The sequence below is a fragment of the Notolepis coatsorum genome (assembly GCF_963971535.1).
Source record: "Notolepis coatsorum genome assembly, chromosome: 16".
In the NCBI taxonomy this organism is placed as follows: Eukaryota; Metazoa; Chordata; class Actinopteri; order Aulopiformes; family Paralepididae; genus Notolepis; species Notolepis coatsorum.
In genome coordinates this window covers 57,719,582-57,740,835 of record NC_140180.1, presented here as the reverse complement: position 1 = coordinate 57,740,835, position 21,254 = coordinate 57,719,582, and the positions used below count along the sequence as shown (strand labels likewise).

At 41.9% G+C, this 21,254-nt stretch overlaps 1 protein-coding gene across 1 annotated transcript in view; it reads left to right on the top strand.

Moving 5' to 3' along the window:
• Positions 1-4,250, top strand: part of LOC311242964 (neuronal acetylcholine receptor subunit alpha-3-like) — a gene marked incomplete at both ends in the record, with an annotated part of 35,194 nt that extends 30,944 nt beyond the window's left edge. The window contains one exon of the mRNA XM_084332028.1: positions 4,125-4,250. Coding sequence (XP_084188154.1) covers positions 4,125-4,250 — 126 coding nt within the window. The remainder of the gene's footprint in view (positions 1-4,124) is intronic.
• Between the last annotated feature and the right edge of the window lie 17,004 nt (positions 4,251-21,254).

The window sequence follows — 21,254 nt, the reverse complement described above, 5'->3', positions numbered from 1 at the left end:
GCCACACGATAGCCGGTTAACCCTTTCACTGTGACAATACAGAAGGTTAGCCCTTTACTATCACACAACCGACGGCGATGCTCCATCATTAGCATCATTAGCTCACAGTTAAATGTTTATTTTCCATATGCTTAGGTTGCTTAGGTGCAAGACTACTGCATATTACTGGGTCTTACGTGTCTTTCTCTGCCCGGCTCATCATAACAACTCACTATTCCATGGGCTAGGATTATATCCTCCTGTGAGAACTGCAGATAGTGGAGACCTTCCTGTGGCGTCATGGTGGTTTGATAGGAACAGTTATTGCATCTCAGAGAAATGATATTACTGAATGTGCTTGGCCAAGCAGTTGTTAAATGCCACCGCAAACTACACACATACACAAACCACACACACACACACACACACACACACACACACACACACACATGCACGTGCGCACACACACATACACACACACACACATACACAACAGACAACAAAACACATTGCAAACCACACACATACACAAACAACACATGCCGGTAGCAGGACCCACACACAGATATTGAACACAGATATATACAGAACACACACACACACACACACACACACACACACACACACACACACACACACACACACACACACACACACACACACACACACACAGGCTCTAGTCTACTCTATAGTCTCTTCTGCAGTGTCGTTAAATTCACTGGCTGTGTGTATTTCTACCTGGCTCAGTTCTAAATGCTGTTAAAGCCGTTTACTTGGATGCTAAACTGGGGGGGGTAAAGCCTCTCTCACACCCTGCATCGGCCTGATGTGTTTGTTACTGCTGCTCAATCTTTTCATTGTAAGGCCTGCTTGTTTCAATGATGTTCCCCTTCCTTAGAAGACTGTTAGGTATCTAAGTGTTACGGTTGGTTTGCTCTCCAACCAGCTGACTGCTCCAGGAGTATATACACACAGACACACATTGCAATTGCCCTTGTGTGTGTGTGTGTGTGTGTGTGTGTGTGCGTGTGTGTGCGTGTGCGCGTGTGCATGTGTGTGTTTGCCCGATAACATAAACTAAACACTGTAAGGGGCCTTTCTCGTTCTCCTTTCTCTCTCTCTCTCTCTCTCTCTCTCTCTCTCTCTCTCTCTCTCTCTCTCTCTCTCTCCCCTCTCTATCTCTCTCTCTCTTTCTCTCCCTCTGTTCCTCTTTACCTTCTTTTTTACCTCTGACCTAGATGCTCTGTTTCTTTCTGTTTATTCTGAACACATCTCTACTTAGCATAATGTCCCATAGCCATGCAGCCTGGCTGTGGACTTAAGCACAGTCATCTGGAGACAATGTGATGCACTCATTCCTAACATACAGTGATCGAGCGAATCCCCTTTCTTCTGGGAAATGAGCGAGCAGGCAACCTACAACGTATTTAGTAAAGCTTGGAGACATTTATTCCTGTATGTCATACTGATAATGTTGACTAATAACACGTAGTTCATTGTACCTATTCTTTAATTTGTACAATTAATTATAACCAGCGAGTTGCTACTGTATATGACCACTAGACTAAACTGCAGCTTGGACAGAAGAGCTGGTATCAATATAAACCAAATGTAGTTTTCCACCAATAGCCACAGTTTGGAGGCAGGATACACCAAAGAAATGTTTCAGAAATAGTACCAGCGTTGGGCGGCTAAGTGGCGCAGTGGGCAAGGCGCTCGCCACTAACGCAGGATATGCTGGGTTCGAGCCCAGCTCTCGGCGTTGCTACCAGCTTGGCTGGTCGTTCATACTAACACAATTGGCAGTGTTAGGGGTGGGAAAGCTGGTGGGTGGGGATTGGACGTTGTGGACGGCGACTCCTACAGGTCGGTTGGTGCGCCTGTACAGCAGAATCAGGAAGTAACGGGGGCAGCGTGAGCCTCCCACGCGTTACTCCTCGCCACAGCTGCCACAGCTGCCTCCTTGTGTACCGGAGGGGACACGTGATGCAAGGCTTGGTCCTCACTGCAGCCGACCAGTGGGAGGCATAGTCTAGCAACGTTCGAGACAGGGGAGGGGAGAATTGAAGGGAGAATTGGCGAGGCGAAATTGGGATGGGAGAAAAATAAGGAGAAAAAGTGGATACAAGAAAATAATAATAGTACCAGTGTGACAGATTGTTTTAGGCCAGAGCGACGACCTTTGACCTCTTCACTGTCAATCTGGAACTTCATTGGAAATACTGGAGGCTATTTGCTCACATTGCTGTATGTTAGGAATGGGTGATAGTCTATAGTACTGTAGAAATCTGCTTGTGATCTGCTCAGATGTCATTAAGGCGAGACAGTACCCCCGAAATCGCCTTTTTGCTTTTTTTCTACGATATTGAGATTTTGTTATATTTTGCTTCCTTAACACTTTCAGCGCCAGAGGTCGCTGTGGGCCGTGTGGCAAGAATGCCAGCGCTTTAAAGAATAGGGAAACATGCCGGTGTTTGCAGGGCTAAAACTATATTAAATATCATAGCTATGGATATAAAACGATTGCCCATTTGACATCGAGTATCTATTGTTCAATTTGTGAAAAAGAAATAATAATGTCATCCATACATCCCAGTTTTATACCGTGGTGAATATGAGTATAGTTTTAGAGTAATTCTGTGTAATCCCAGGAAACGCCGCTATGCAGCGTTTAGTGCATTTCACTAGAAACCGCGGCGTTCCTCGCCTGGATCAACAATCAATCTGAAATCAATGCTATATTATCGGTATTATGTTTCATCATGCATGCATGAAAGGGTGGGGGGGGGGGGGGTTCTATGCTTCAATCGTCACCAACGGAATACGCTACACACACACATTACACACATACGTTAGGATTGCGGGGAAGGGATTCTTTGATCAACGCAAGATTGATACCATATAGCCCTTACCTTGACTAGGATCATGTACTGCAAAAAGAATATTCCAATTATCTGATCGCCATTCCAAGTATTGATGTCGATCGTGTTGCCAACATAATCCACCAAAGAACATGCAATGGGAGTGCTTGATTATCCTCAATCCATGTGTTATAACCGCTCGCCATGCCCGACTAGGAAAACCCGGACCGGACTTTTTAGATCGACGTACAGCCCAAGCTAGAGAGTTTCCAAGGATGTGCAATACCGGCCGCGAGGCGGCAGGCGCGGTATTGGACGTTTGCGATCTCAGACCCATTCAGGACAGCCTGCACAGCCTTCCTGGATGGATTGTGAATGGAAATAGCGAATAAAATAAATAACGATCATAATAACGAGTATACTCGTTGTTGGCGTCCAGCAATTGGCGGCCAATAGCGAGTATACTCGTCGATGGCGGGAATGAGTTAACATGTCAAACTACTAGTGGCAATAAAATATCAAAAACACACAATTAGTTGTTTATGTCCATAGATCACAATTACAATACAGAACTTTGAGGGCGTTTTCCCCTAAAATTTGTTTTCTTACACGCAAGAGATGAAATGTCCCATAACCTACACACACCATACTTTCCAAATTTCTTCCTATCTATACCCTGCATCTTTTTACAAAGTGGCTTGTTGATTTATTATTCATAGCCTGATTTATAGTACATTTATACCAAAAAACCTGGCAAGTAGTTTTTTGTATTGCTGTGTAGGACCGCATTTCCTGATTTATGGGATGATAAAAAGCCACAATCCCTTCTGTAAAAAGTGCATTGTGTTATGTGTCAACATAATGAAACAACATGTTTGAATCTGGCATCATCTAATGTTGGATGTCTATCCTGACGGCATTATGCAAATTAGCGCATATTTAATTAGGTACGCCAATTTTGCATATAAACATAAAATCTCCGAAAACTGGCAATACATTTTTTCTTAGTTGTTATGTACATAACAAACTGGGAAAGTTTCATAGTGATATCTATTAAAATATTTTTTTCCTATTAGGGGGTACTGTCTCGCAAAGGTCAATGAAGTGTTTACACTATGTCTTTCAGAAACAGAAACAATTGCCATGTCTTCTCTTCTCTTCTCTCTCTCTCTTCTCTTCTCTTCTCTTCTCTTCTCTTCTCTTCTCTTCTCTTCTCTTCTCTTCTCTTCTATTCTCTTCTCCCTTCCACTCCTATTCCTCTCCTCCTCTCTCCTCTCTTCTCAGGTGGAGGACGACTGGAAGTACGTCGCCATGGTGATTGACAGGATCTTCCTGTGGGTCTTTGTGACAGTGTGCATTCTGGGGACACTGGGACTGTTCCTCCAGCCTGTCATCAACTTCTTCAAATGAAACTCTGTCTCAACATTACTTGGATCAACCCTCCCCCCAACCCCCCATTCTGTTTCTCTGTCTCCCTCTATGCTGCTCTCTCTCTCTCTCTCTCTCTCTCTCTCTCTCTCTCTCTCTCTCTCTCTCTCTCTCTCTCTCTCTCTCTCTCTCTCTCTCTCTCTCTCTCTCTCTCTCTCTCTCTTTCAGCTATTAGCACATTCGCTTGTGACTATCACTTGTGACTATCTATACTTCTAACATCTCCCACCTCCCCTCTCTATCTTCCCTCCTGCCACACGGTGACTTGCCATTGTCTAGTCTACATATTCTACATAGTAGTCTACATAGTCTACATAGTAGACTAGTCTAAAAGCCTAGTCTACTTTAAAGGAACACGCCAACTTTTTGGGAAATTAGCTTATTTGCCATCTACTCTGGAGTTAGACAAGCAGATACATACCCTTTTCTTCTCTGTGCATGCATTAGGCTTAGGGAACAGCCGCACCGTTAGCCTAGCTTAGCGTCATTCACTGGAAGTAGGTGTGCCAGTGTAGCCTAGTTCCCAACAGTCACGAAATACACTCAAAATACAACTCTCCTGTAAACATATTGTGACTTGTGTATTTACAACAAAAAATATATAATAATTAGACATTTTCGTTTTCTAAGCAGATATATAGCCTACCCTGTTGCTTATTGAAAAATGGGGCTTTTGTGGTGATGAAATCACTGCGCCAGGGTGGCGCACCACGTACAGCGCTGCGATGCAACACGGCTGTCCTGGGTTCAACTCCCGGACCAGGCGACCTTTGCCGAATGTCTTCCCCCGTCTATCTCCCATTCTTCCTCTATCTCTCTCTACCGGACTGCCCGGTAGCAAAAAAACACTAAAAGATCTACCAAAAACATAATAATAAAAAAAAATTAAGAAATCACTGCGCCCAGGCAGCAGTGGTTCGGCAAAATATAGTTCTGAGTATATTACCGTATGTGCTTAGAAAACGAAAATGCCTAATAAAAAGATTTTTTTCTCCACGAAAAAGAAAGGGGTATGTATCTGCTTGTCTAACTCCAGGGTAGATGGCAAATAAGCAAATTTCCCAAAAAGTTGGCGTGTTCCTTTAACGGCATTTTCACATTTTTATTTTTTACTTGCCCGTCTCTGAACTAAAACATGTTTTATTCAGAGCCGTTGTCTCCACCAGGTCCATGCAGGGATGTGCCTCTTCTCCATCACACGCCACTCTGTCCTGCTCTGGCTCTTTTAAGCATCACAGTAGTTGCAAATCCCATATAGCCAATACAGTTACCAATACCTTACTTTGCAGTTTAAAGCTTTTGGAATGCACAGCTTAAACAGCGCCAGTATGGACACAAGCGGAGGGGCACTGACATGTCACCAATCACATGATGCACCTGATGTAGACTAGGTGTAAAGGTACAGTATATCATGATCATAAAGTGATCCTCATCAGAAATTTTATATTACGGATAGAGTACATTACATGTTGTATAAAGATGTCTGCTCAAAATTCATGTGTATGCGAATTGAATAATGGAATAGTGTGTAGTCTCTGCACTATGGGAGATCTGGCTTTTTGCTCTTCCGCTCCCAATCTATGGAATGCTCTCCCTGACTACCTGAGAGCACCACAGACTGTGGATGTTTTTAAGAAAGGCCTCAAAACTCACCTTTTTAGTAGAGCCTTCTGTTGACTTTTTATCAAATTTTTTGCTCCACACATTTTATTATTATTATTATTATTATTATTATTATTATTATTATTATTATTATTATTATTATTATTATTATTATTATTATTATTATTATTATTATTATTATTATTATTATTATTATTATTATTATTATTATTATTATTATTATTATTATTATTATTATTATTATTATTATTATTATGTAGTGTAGTGAATATGCTACAAATAAGCCAAACAGGCTACAACCACAGTTAGGCTGTGATCACTTTGGACACGTTTTTGAAGTGATTTTTCGGGTGCTCTCAGTTGTTGTAAAAGTTAAAACTTTAGCCATGGAGAGCACCATTGTCAATGTTGATGGAACATTCAAATCAACCGAGGGGAGGGATAACAAATCTGAGGTATCTGAAGATAAATCGACGGCAAAACAAATCAAATCGATAATGGGGGAGAAACTTTAAATCTTTTATTTTGGCAGTTTCTGACAAACCTTGTTTGTACGACCAGGTCTTACCACGACCATATGAACAGCCTTGTGTTTGAGTGCAAGAAAAAGGCGTCCAATCTGATCACAGCCTTAAGTGGGTATGTCAGCACATTTGGGAAAAAAAATAATCAATTAGGATGCTGTATATCTGAAAACAAAGTAATATATTATCAATACTTGTGAGAGACTACATTTCAGACTCACTATTTCGCCATTGTTTTGCTCTGCCAATTCTCTTCTCGTACATTCTTCCTGTTTCTGTTTTTCTTGTCTCTGTCTGTCATAGTCTTTCTTCACAATAATAATACAGTATTACAGTAACGTGTCCGTTTTTAAACATGGTCTTGCTGGTGGTGACAAAATGGTTCTAGTGTGAGTCAGTTAAGTATAACGTCTAAGATAGAATCAAATAGCAACATCTTCACAACAGGAAGCAATGGGGTTTATGGGAAATGTATTTTTTAGCACGTGAAGTAGGCTGAAAATCGTCTCTGCAATGGTCTCATTTGATTATGTTAATTATACCAAGATACTACAATTAATTTGACAATTATGTATGATATGATATGTACTGTATCACCACTCTCATGACAACTGACAACTTCTGGAATAAGTTCACTCAGATCCACAAAGGCACGTTATAAATATGATTGAGTGAAACAAAGACAGTGTTGCACTAAGAAACTTTTAGAAAACATAGCTTATATTTCAGTGGATTGCAGCTAAAGACCACTTGATCACTGTGCTCTCTCTGACGGTCCTTCATAACGAGTGTATATCTCTGAAGTTTTCATGTAATATTGGATGATTTTCTTTTCTTTTGGATGCTCTCGGAAGGTGTAACTATTTAAGCCATATTCATTCATATGCGTTTGTTCACGGTGCCAGGGTTCAGTCTGTCATAGTTCTGGGTTGCACTTTACTTAAAGGGGCACTTCACCAAAAAAACAATGCTGATTTATTTAGCACATAATCTCACACACGTCCAAAAACTCGAAAGAGTTTTTCACACATTCACTTAGTTTGACAGTTATTGAGAGTAAATTAGTTTGGCCCTTTCATTTGGCCAGAAGATTAGACAGCAACCACTATTGTTTTCAAAGCACATCTCATAATTATTATTTTTTTTAAATATATATTTCTTTACATGTATTTACCTAGGGTAGGTTCCCATGCACATTTTCAGCAACACCTTGCATCACACAGTTACAGTACACACAATTAATAATTCAGAGTCAAGTTGTAAGGTACCAGTTCCTATATTGCTTCATGTCTTAAGTAAAGTGATACCTAGTTTTGCTCTCATCTCTTGTCATGGTGTATACAGTACTCTGTAAAAGACATGTCCATTGTGCATTGCTATCCAAGAGGATATTGACTGTGGTTTCTGGACAGACATGGACATGGTTGTTCATATTTTGTGGTCACATAAATTTGTTTAAATGACACCATTAATACATCTCACATGAATTCACAACGTATTGCAAATGTACTTTAATGTATAGAATCTATTTGAATTGCACGATGTAGATTAAATGTGTTAAAAGACTTAAGAAGATATGTGTTTGCATTTGTTATGATTAATGGCACCTGTACAGTGCTGGATAGAATAATTATGTATGTATGTTTAAAATCATCAAATGTATGATCAAGTTTAGCCTCTTGTCCACTGTCAAGGAATGTATTAGGCTGATGAAATGATGAATGTTTTGTTTTTAATGTATAGAATTAGAAACATAAATAGCTGGACTAGTAGTTACCCATTGTAAACATGGGTCCCAAGCATCATTGCCTTCTTTTGGACAAGGACCATGGGACCTATGTTTACAATGGCATTGGTGTTTTTCACGTGAAGGAAGTGTTTTTGCCATCATGATGGCTTTATATGTCTGTCTACATTAAGAACTAAATGTTCATGATTTCATCTGTGGTGTTTCATTGGTCAAATACAACATCCAGAACAACAAATGAGTGGAACATGGTCATATACAATAAGGTATACAAATATTTTTACTAAACTTTAAAGGTTAGTGTGAGATTATGTGAAAAAATAAATCAGCATTGTTTTTTTTGGTGAAGTGCCCCTTAAATGATTTGTTACTCACTTTTTGAACATGTATTAAATTGTGTTTAGACAGGTCCCCTGATGGAAGGCCAGCTGAGGCCAGCTGTAGGTGGATGGTGTTGAGGCAAACAAATTGGTATTTTGATTTAGAAAAATCTATTTTGAATACGGTGTTCTGGGATATGTTGGAATTAGAATCAAGGGCAATGGCATCAGTCTGTATCTAGATACTACATAGATAGAAGGGCAATTCAAGGGCAATGGCAGCAGTCTGTATCTAGAATGCATGTCTTTCATGGTGTGGGAGGAAACCCTCTAACATGTGGAGAACATGCAGACTACACAGAATTGCAGTGCATTGCTGAAAAAGTCCTCTGCAAACAGGTTCAATAGAGGGTGATGAGATGGGAGGAAGGGCGCAAAGAGGCGGAAGATATCGGGGGGGGGGGGGGCCTTGGTCTGGGTGGCAAAAGCAAAACATACATTATTCTCCAACAGTCAGAATGGAGTCCAAGTGGCACTTAAAATGGGCCCCAGTGGCTCCTAGCAACTCAACAACTCACTGCTAATTCATATTTCTGTGTGTGTGTGTGTGTCCGGAGGAGGAGGGCATGATGGGAATAGTGCCAGTGAAGCTGACTCCAGCTGTTGAGGAAACACCAGAGGGGTCGCTAATGTCGCGAGGCTCCTGATATGAGTCATGTTGATGAGGATGAAGCAGACTAGAGCACAGCAGTTGTGTAAAAGATAAATCCCTAAGCTAGTGTCACTTACACACACACACACACACACACACACACACACACACACACACACACCTACACACACACACACACACACACACACACACACACACACACACACACACACACACACACACACACACACACACACGTATATAGAGAGGGGGGGTGGAACCCACTGCCCCAAGCTGGAGATTCTGGAATAAAAGGTTGTTTTAAAAGTTGAAAAAGACCACTGGCTAGTATGGTTTATTAGTTATTACCATAGTGTAGACAAATATCATACTTGTACCACTGTATATAATAGGGCTGTGTCCGACTAAGGATTTGGATAGTCGACTTTGATTGGCCACAATTTGCCGATAGTCGACTGGTCAGGTGAAGCAGCTGGGGAAATACATAACATCTGGCCGGTTCGGTGAAGCAGTTAGTTCAGCACATTGAGGTTTGGATAGATTAGGTTCCACTGTACTTTTTAAAGGGGACATGCATTGCTATTCCTTTCACTATTTGGACAACTTTACACAATTCCTGTGAGTCTATGGAACACATCTGTAATTTTTTTTTTTTTTTAATTCATTGTTTTGTATTTCTAATCAAGTACTCTAAAGCAGCATTTTTCCACTTCAAGATTTCAAGCTGTTTTGGGCTGGGCTCCGCCCATAAGCGCTTTGAGCGACAGTCTGCACTGGCAGACTGAGAGAGATAGAGGAGGGGGATACTAATTAATTTCGCCGTGGGGGGGCATAATCCCACGGGACAATGCATTGGTAACTTGTTTCAAATGACAATATATACCCCTGTGAATATTATTGCACGGATCGCAATACATTTTGACAGTGATATGCGAGTGGAGAAGCTCCATCCCCGCGCGCACACACATTTACACACACTCCCGCGCGCGGGGCTCAAGGTTGTGTGTAAATGCTCATGTCCCTCTCTCTCTCTCTCCCTCTCTCTCCCTCTATCTCTCTCCCTCTCTCGCTCGCTCGTTCTCTGCTGTCTCTGTCGGCACCCGCGCACGTCAACCCGTTTGAGGAAGTAATTCCACTCGCTCTGTTGTTGAGCGAATTGTTGATTGTGGCCAGTGACTACAACCAGTGCCTTACTCACGTCAGCAAAACAGTCAAATCAGAATGGCTTAGTTGAGTGAGGGAGGATCTCGTGAACTCGAGACTAGACTGATGAGTCAAAATGAGAATTAGAGACCCCATTGATATAAACCCCCATTGCTAGGAAACAATGCTAAACACTGGAAAAGGCCATTTATAAGACACAGGACCTTTAAAGGGTAAAAAACTAGATACTGTATACTAGGGGCAAAATGAAGTCCTTAACACTTTAACTGCCGGAAGACGCTTTTAGGCGTCCTTCCCCGCCATGCTCAAGTAGCCGAAGACGCCGTAACTCGTCTTTGATATCAATATTTCAAAAATCTGTGATCGGAATCATATTTCCTTTCCGGGGCCCTGAGACACAAGTGTGATCTCCTCTCAATCCTCTAGCGGTTCAAGACCGCCATCTGGTGGCCGATCGGCAGATCGAAAAAACGGATGTTACCTTTAACCCGGTAGGACTCACTCCATATGGGGTCCGGGCACTCGCTAGTGTTAGAGAGACTCAGTCTTCACACAGTGAACATCGATCGCTGCAAATAACTAAAAAAAACAACATGATTTGGACGTATATATTATTATACAACCTGGAAATGGACCGGATATTTCTATATCCCATAATAGGAAAATGTCTGTTCCACGCTCATCGCCCAACGGCGCGAGGAAGATACGGTAAGATTCAGCATTATTTTTCAATGTGTACGATACTAACTGCTATGATGAACATTTGACCCACATTAGATGAATGGTATAACGCTGCCCACGGAATTATAAACGCCCCCTCGGCCATCCGGTCAACATCAGATTACGTCTAGTAACTTCCAGAAGTCCGTCCAGTTGGATTTTTTTATATCGCGCCGATTGCTATCAAACTGTATTTGATCATCAATATAATGCATTTGGGGCTATAAATCACGTTCTGGAGAAAGCTGCAGAAAGAGATGAAAACATACTTATACTTTAGATCATATTTTAGTATGAATATGTGAATGAAAAAGTTTAACGTTCATACACCCTGAACAATACATATAGGACATTGAATGGGCCCTAATAATGGCAATTTAGCAATAGAATTTAAAAAGTTATAGCCCTGCAAAGAAGGGGAACTTCTACATAGACAAATAGAGCTGGCAACCTATGGTATATCATTAATTTAGCCTTAGGCAATCAAAGTGTTAATGTATTTAAAATTATACAAAAGTATAAACATATTTTATATTGGATGTCCTATAAAGTAAAAGGTTCTTCTATTGCGATGCTCAAAGGGTCATCTTATTACAGTTTGAAAGTGCATAATGTTCATGAAGTCACCTCAAACCCTTTTCTTTTAAAGTAACTATTAACTGCAGGGTTCAGATAAATGTAGTGGAGTAAAAAGTTACATTCTCTTTGAAATGTTGTGTAATATTGGTGTTTATTTTTATTAAATTCATACCCCAGACTTCCACAATCCTTGCCAGAATATGCTTGTGAATTAAACAGTTTATATGTAATATATATATATATTATACCATATATAAACAAAACAGGGAGACATGCGGCTCTGGAGGGATTAGATTCCAGGCCAGCAGGGAGACAAGAGCAGCACAGCATAGCACTACCCAACCCAACAGTGCAGCGCAGCACAACACGACGCAGCACAGCAAAGCACAACACAGTACAGTGTAACCCAGGTTTCAGATTAATAACTATTTAGTCATAGGGACATAAATAGTTAATGCCATTGAATAAGAACATAAATAGTTAATGCTATTATGTAAGAACATAAGTAGTTAATATTATTGGGTCATATGTATATTCGTATGAGATTAGCAACCTTGACCAAATCCTTTGAATTACAGCACTGCCCTTTAAATTACTTCATGACGTAGATAGATGTCACGACAGCCACGCCTTGCTTTACGGCAGGTGAGTCTTGCACTACGCCGGATTAGATTCCAGATTGACGGAGATAGCCGCAGCTAAATGTTGCTGGATAACGAGACGAAATAGCATGATAAAAACAGTTATCAAACAGTTATAAAAGATTCCCCCAGTTGCAAAACCGAAGAAGCGTTGCAGTTAAAGTAGCCTGCGGTTTTGGTGAGTTTCATCAATATTGTGCTGTTCATTTGTCGAATGTGCAAAATGGTTAGCTCCATGCTACAAGCTAATAACGTTAAGCTAATTAATGTAGCCTCATTCTGAGTCATGCTAGCGAAGCTCCAAGCCCAATTTGGTTAAATAAAAACTAGAAAGAAACCATTTCAGAAGTACTTATAATGGACCTATCTCAAACCCTGCCCTCTTTTCTTGATCCTCCAATCACAGCTGTCGCTTACCTCGGACTTCCTCGGGTAAGCGACAGCTGTGATTGGAGGATCAAGAAAAGGGGCAGGGTTTGAGATAGGTCTATTGTATTGATATGCTGTATGATAAGAACATGGTCTATATACATTTTGACTGTTTTGAGAGTTTAATATGGAACGTGAGGAATGTCCCATATGCTAGCACACTTTAGCCTAACTTAGCATGGGACAGACGGACATTCCCACGTGCTGTGATAAGTAGGGTGACCAGATCCCAATAAACCAAATGTGGGACAATGTGGGACTGGGAATTGGTGGACTGTCCATGTCGCCTCCTTCAAGGCTCATCCGCCACTGTCCTCATTAAAATGACCACAAGTCTAATATGTTTTGCCCTTATTCATTTCCTTTTGTCTCTAATATGTGTTAAGTACTCAAAATAAATAAAATTACCACCCAGACTTACAATCACTTATTATTATAGGATTATAGGTCTGGACCCCCAGTCTTATCACACACACACGCACGCGCACACACACACACCCAGCTCTCCCCTCTCTCTCTTACTCTGCGCCCCACAGACTCTGGACTAACCCCCAGTCCCCACTGACACACAAAGTAAAGTGGCAGTCTGTGTGTGTGAGACACACACTGCCACTTTACTTTACTGCCATTAATTAGTTTATTTATTTAGTGTACATCATATTAGTTTACTGCTATATCCATCATCTCACTGCCACTTTACTGCCATTATTGTATTATTGTATTTTACTGCCATTATTTATTATTCATACTTACTATGTACCACTGCTGCTAAAAGTGTTACACTAAGTTCTCGTTTACCTCTATTTACATTCACTCATACATTATCTTTTTTTTAGCTACTGTCTACATTGTTTATAGTCCTGTATACTGTCCATATATTACTTTATGTTTATAGTGTACTATGTTACTTTATGTTTATAGTGTACTATATATGTTACTTTATGTTTATATTAGATCTTGTTCTTTATATACACTGACTGTGGGAAGGGGGAAATGCAATTTAATTTCTCTGTATATCTTGCACATTACGAGAGGTGACAATAAAGCTGACTTTGACTTTTGACTAACAAAAGTAACTCACCAAAACAACTCACAAGTCCAGGGATTCACACTGGCACTGCAGTGATGAGAGCAGGAACAGTAATGGCACAATAATAAAGTACAGAATACAATTATCTTCCACCTGCACTGATTTGTGCGGGGGGTGGTTACCGGTTACATGAACGGCTACTCGCATCTTATTTATTGTTATTACATGGCGTTTTCACATTCGCCGAAATGCTTGCTTGTGATTGGTCAATAGCGCGCGTCAGAGGTCCGATATTACCCGATAACGGACCTCTGCCGAGCAATAATGACCGCTGTGTGCAGCTGTTCGCAATCAAGCCCACTGACATCAGTGCAATCAGACACTGCCGGCTGCTGGGGAAGCTGCCAGCGATGACAGGGCGGAGCAACGAGCGGAGCCAGAACCAGTGTTGCGAGTCGATGTAAAATGAATTAGGTATATTGTTAGTAAGTTAGCCATGTAATAAGCGGGATAATGTATAGCTATACTCGATCATTGTCGCAAAATAATTGACCTTCACTGACGTTTAAAACACCTCGCCGAGGCGGCTCGGTATTTTAAACTCAGTGTCGGTCAATTATTTTGCGACAATGACCTCGTAGCTATACATTATCCCTTACTTATCATTAGTTTTCAATCTAAATCCTTTGGGATTGCGTTCCCATTTTCAAACTTGGATCAAGCGCTATTCTCTCGTGCTGAGCAGCGGAGATACTGTAACAGCAGCGCGTGGAACTGATCTGATCCGTAGCGCGTGTGTATCCCTTGCCTGGGTTCGTTGTGCCAGGCTTGTGAAACGGATCCTCCGCGCGCAACAGCGTTGAGACTTGTTGTCATGTCGCCTGGATGCCCAGGATGCGGTGTCACTCGCGGTCAGATACTAGTAACGTTACGCGATGCATAGAGGTTCTTAACATTGGCTGGGGGGGGGGCGTTAGCGAGGATGACAACCAATCATGCGGGACATGGTCTCAATTTGCATGACGAGTGAAAAGAGACAGAAATGCTGTACAATCACACGCAATGCGTGACGTCTGGTCACCCATAAGGTAGCCTACTTTAGCTTAGCATAGCTAAAAGTAGCCTGATTGATTATTCATTCTGAAAGCAATGAAAGGATGATGAAGCGATAAAAGATGGTAAATAGCTTTTATTTTCTGAATGCCTGCTTGACGCAGGCCAGGTTTTTCTAGCACCCCGTTCCACCCTGGGAGCAGTTCCAGGAGTCCCGGCCGACCACCCATCACCACGTGTGCCCACGCGGGACGAGGCAGTGTGCCGGACCGATACAAGATGGCGAGCCAACCCACTGAACCTCTGATATAGCTCAAGGCTAATGCCAGCCTGATGTGAATACCCCTGTTGCTCAACTCCTGTTACACCAACAGTTCGGTAGGATGAACTGATTGAACTTGAATCATAAGAACTTCCAAGGATTGAACTGACCTATATCCTTTTCTGATACACGAACTGATTGAACGAGAATACAAGGACTTCCAAGGGCTTCGACCCTGTTCACCTTTTGTTATTTTGATATTGTATTTTGTATTTGATTTGATTTAATTTGATATATGGGTATTGATACTTCTCCTATAAGAAGGAAGAATTAAAGGGTAAATACACCCAGTAAGATACTTGAACCATTGATATTTCTCCTATAAGAAGGGAGAATTAAAGGGTAAATACGCCCAGTGAGATACCTGAACTACTGATGTTCTCTTGTAAAGAGGACGAGTTAAAGGGTCAATGTACCCAATAAGATACTTGAATCCCATTGATGACATATTGATTATAGTTGAATCACTGATGGTTCTCCTGTAAAGAAAGATGGTTTAAAGGGTAAATTCACCTAATAACCTGGAATATTTTGATTGGTACTTTCTTTGTGTTACACCTTCAAAGGAAGAGTTTAAAGGAGCATTTCACCTAATAAGGTATTTGCATTCCCTGCACACTTAAAGGTTTAAATTAATATGTTTAAACATTTACATATTCAAATGATAAACTGATATAGTGTTTACTAATGATAAACTGATATAGAGTTTACTGATGATAAAAGGATACATCCAATATCCAACCTTGAACCTAGCTTTTAGCTAGAGATAACCTCAGAGACGTCTGAACCAACCCTAATGTGTTGATCCAATCAACCTAGGACTTGATATCGAACTAACCCTCCCGAAAGGAGAGGTTACTGAAAGAACCAAAAAGGGATACTTCAAACCACTACTTGTACTTTACTGTCTGTATGTATTATTACTGTCTAGCTAGCGCGCTTTTAATTAAAACACCGGTCATTGTTATAACTCTGTCTCTGGTCTATTATTCTTTTAATTGTGCATATTACTCCTCTCCTCATTTGAACCTAGAACTGTGCCCGTGGCGAACAGCTGTTACTGTTAGTGACACAAGTGCTACAACAGCATAGCACAGCACAACACAGCATAGTACAGCACAGTGTAGCACAGCATAGGCACAACATTTGTCTCTAAATGGAGGGATAATACATTATTAATCTAGGCCCATGGATGAATATTTTACACGACCCTTCACTGTCGACACTAACTGCTCACAACTACTGTAGCTCCTGGACAGCATAGCAGACATGTTGGCAAGGGTGTGTGTGTGAGGGAGAGAGAGATGGCCAGTGGCTCGTCCACATTCAATCATAAGCTCGTCTTTCATGATCAATCTTTCAGAAATTCCTAGAGCCTGACGTCATTATTATGTATTCAAATAACGCACCGGACTGCGACGTAACGTTTTACCGTTTATTTGCTTGCTCCACCAGTGCACAACAACACACACATCAACTCCCGTTACCACAATGCTTTACGGTATTTCACAGCACTGTCGCAACATTACCGTGCCATCTTAAAGGCCCGGTGAACACCGTTGTGATCCACATACACAACAGTCATGCCATAAGACATGCAGCCTCCTGTGCACTCCTGCTCCTCTCCTCCTCTGGGTTCCCCCTTTTGTATTCATCATAACCTCCTTTGTACCTTCTCCATTAGCTCTACCTCCTGCCCTCCGGACCCCTCTCCTCTCCTGCTCAGAGATGTTAAACGTGATGCTCTTGGTCTCTGAGAGAGGTCTTAATTCAAGAATTGCTGGTGAAAGTATGTTTTTGTAATGTTTCTCCTTGTTGTTGAATGTGGCTTGTATTGCAGATACTGTAATTGCATCTCTATAAACACTGTTGCAGAAAATACTCTTTCATAGTTTCATCAAGTAAATAATAGAATGTTGTCCTCATTCCCTCATCCCTAACACACAAAGGCTGCCACTTGTGACATCTGCTCTCTGTCCAGTCTCTCTTTTTCCCTCTCTCTGCCCCATCCATCCATCTTTCTCTCTCTCTCTCTCTCTCTAATCCACCCCCACGCCGTTGCTCACTCTTCCTTCAGAGCTTCTGCTCTGGGCAGTCTGTCCTGTTTTCAGACAACGAGGATGTGGTAAGGGGACATCTGCAGTCTAGTGCTGGGGTGGGACATCTGCAGTCCAGTTCTGGGGTGGGACATCTGCAGTCTAGTGCTGGGGTGGGACATCTGCAGTCTAGTGCTGGGTGTAGGGGGGCATACGGCAGCAGGGTAGGCGGTAGGACTAGGGTAGTCTCTCCAGTGTTGGTGGAAGAGCAGGGTAGGCAGTAGGACAGTGAACTAGGGTAGTCTCTCTAGTGTTGGTGGAGCAGAAGGGTACGTGCCTTGGGGCCAGTCGACCGTGCCTAAGTAAAGGAGACTTCCTTAAATAATTAATTCCAATGGAGGCTTGCGAACACACACATACAGATGTGCACACGCACACTCCCATAGATATAAGTGGGCTTGAAGCAGACATCAACCACACGCACAGACTTGTGCATTACTGCATTACGCATGCAGTAAGCGCATGCACACATACACACACACACAGCCTCATGCGCACACACTCACATTAGCTTTCACAACCATACCCACACATGCTCACAAAGAGCATGCTTCTAATTTTACTCACTGTTGAATATTTATGGAGGGACAGAGAAACATTGTCTCAGAATAAAAAAAGAAACAGCGTTTTGGTGGAACAACATAAGCATGCCTGGCGAGAGACTCTGTTCTCTTAGGTTTCAGAGCAAACATTTCCAACTGACATTTCAACACTTAATTTAAAGAGATGGTGTAATGCTAATGTGCTCATACTGTTCTTTTGTTGCTGTTGTTGTTGTTGTTGTTGTTGTTGTTGTTGTTGTTGTTTTTGTTGCTTATTTTGCATCAAGTTACATCAATGTTTAGTTTTTTTTTCATGTTTACCATAGGTCAGTATTTCTTCTCATGTTTTTGCTTATTTGTTATTTTTTTGTTAACCCTTTCTAGTGTGGTAGGGAAAGGGTTAACAAAAATAACCCTTTCACTACCACACCACAGAAGGTTAACCCTTTCACTGCCACACTACAGAAGGTTAACCCTTTAGAATAGAATAGAAATAGGCGGCTGGGTAGCGCAGCGGACTAAGCATCTGTCTACCACCGCAGAGACACTGGTATCGAATCCAGCTGTCAGCGGTGCCTCCGGCTTGGCCGGTCGTCATACTGGCACAATTGGCAGTGTCAGCGGGAGGGAAGCCGGTGGGTGGTAATCTGGTCGTTGTAAACAGCGACTCCTACAGGTCGGTCAGGGCGCCTGCACAGCAAGGAAGGGATCTGGGTGAGGTAGTGTGCCCTCCCACGCATTACACTCACCCAATGAGAGTCCTCGCTGCCAGGTGAAAAGAGGCTGCTGGCTGTCTCCTATGTATCGGAGGAAGCATGTGATAGACTTCAGGGCTCCCTAGACCGGCAAGTAGGGGGCAAATGCGCACAACGACCAGGAAGGGGAGGGGGGAATTGGCATAACGACTAAATTGGGATGGGAGGAAAAATACAAGAAAAATAGGAAAAGAAAAAGAATAGAATAGAAATAGAAATACTTTATTCATCCCGAGGGAAATTTGGCCGGTCGGTTAACCGTCTTTATTACATGGCGTTTTAACATTCGCCAAAATGCTTGATTGTGATTGGTCAATAGCGCTCGGTTGCCCCTGACGGCGGTCAATTATTTCTCGATAACTGACCGCTGTCATGGGCAACGCGCAATAATGACCGCTGATACGGGTAACGGAGCGCTATTGACCAATCACAATCAAGCATTTTGGTCGCAGTCATGAAAGCTAAGCATTACCATTATGCACAGCTGTACTACATCAGTGCAATCAGACCACACACCTGCCGGCGATGACAGCGGAGCCACAGAACAGAACAACTGCGTCTGCATTTGATCTCGTCTTGTCGATAGTGTAACATGAATTAGGTATATTGTTAGTAAGTTAGCCATGTAATAAGCGGGATAATGTATAGCTATATTCTGTCATTGTTGCAAAATAATTGACCTTCACTGCGCTTATAACACCTCGGCTACGCCTCGGTGTTCCAGAACGCAGTGTCGGTCAATTATTTTGCGACAATGACCTCCTAGCTATACATTATCCCTTACGTAGTGTGGTAGTGAAAGGTTAACCTTTGGTAGTGTGGTAGTGAAAGGGTTAAACATTCATAATGTATTTCTGCTTTACTGAACTGTACACATGAAAGAGCAATAGGGCAGATGGGAGAGAGAGAGAGAGAGCTTGGATTAAGGTCATTGAATTGGCCCTTCTAAGGTTTCTCTCCTCCACATTGCCTGTGGAGCATTTTTTCCTATTGTTAGGTTTTAGTGAGTTTTTCCTTACCTTCGCGTGGGGTACGTCTGGGAGTGTTGCATGCATGCATGCATGCATTTATTTTGAGCTTATGGTATTCTTGTTTTTTCTTGACTTACTGTGTTACTATATGTATTTTTTCTTTTTTTTTCTTCTTGACTTGTTTAAAGAAGACGTGTCTCTGTTAAGCACTTTGAGCTGCACTCCGTGTATGAAAGGTGCTATATAAATGAAGATTATTATTATTATTATTATTATGAGCCAAGTTCTAACTCATGACGTTGCAAGCATTCCACTGCTACTAGGATGCCCCAGGATGCCCCGATTTCGACAACTAAGGGGGCATAAATCCACTATAATGTCCACTTGCATTTTCCTCAATGATCTACAGTCAGGCTATATACTGAATATTCTGCTAATTGCCTGATTTCAATATGATTTGATTTGATATCTTTATTTCGAACATGTAAATACAAACAATATAAAACAAAAACAAATCATTGATCTATACATGAATTTTAAAATAAACAAAACATAACTCAATTTACATGTTCGAAAAAGGAGTAGGAAGAAGTATACACTTAATTAATCCTACCCCTTTTCCACTACTCAAATTAATGTACTAATTTAAAACCTTACAAAACTAATTATATATGTAAAACAATGATATTGTGATGAGGTAAATAGAATGCTTATTTCATGAGAGGGAGGTATATCGTTGCAATTGATAAAATACAGTACATCCCCATTTATTTTGACTGGCTGACCCCCCTCTTCAAGAGACATCCTTAACTCATTGGCCGCCAAAAACGAGTATTCTCGTGTTTCGTCGCCAACCGTTCAGCGCCAAAAACGAGGTTTCTCGTTTTGAGATCCTTTGATCTTTTTCCTTTGATCTAGGGATGCTCGATATTGGCTTTTTTACCGATACCGATATTGTCGAATTAATTTCCGATACCGATATCAACATATCACATACACAACAGTCATGCCATAAGACATGCAGCCTCCTGTGCACTCCTGCTCCTCTCCTCCTCTGGGTTCCCCCTTTTGTATTCATCATAACCTCCTTTGTACCTTCTCCATTAGCTCTACCTCCTGCCCTCCGGACCCCTCTCCTCTCCTGCTCAGAGATGTTAAACGTGATGCTCTTGGTCTCTGAGAGAGGTCTTAATTCAAGAATTGCTGGTGAAAGTATGTTTTTGTAATGTTTCTCCTTGTTGTTGAATGTGGCTTGTATTGCAGATACTGTAATTGCATCTCTATAAACACTGTTGCAGAAAATACTCTTTCATAGTTTCATCAAGTAAATAATAGAATGTTGTCCTCATTCCCTCATCCCTAACACACAAAGGCTGCCACTTGTGACATCTGCTCTCTGTCCAGTCTCTCTTTTTCCCTCTCTCTGCCCCATCCATCCATCTTTCTCTCTCTCTCTCTCTCTCTAATCCACCCCCACGCCGTTGCTCACTCTTCCTTCAGAGCTTCTGCTCTGGGCAGTCTGTCCTGTTTTCAGACAACGAGGATGTGGTAAGGGGACATCTGCAGTCTAGTGCTGGGGTGGGACATCTGCAGTCCAGTTCTGGGGTGGGACATCTGCAGTCTAGTGCTGGGGTGGGACATCTGCAGTCTAGTGCTGGGGTGGGACATCTGCAGTCTAGTGCTGGGTGTAGGGGGGCATACGGCAGCAGGGTAGGCGGTAGGACTAGGGTAGTCTCTCCAGTGTTGGTGGAAGAGCAGGGTAGGCAGTAGGACAGTGAACTAGGGTAGTCTCTCTAG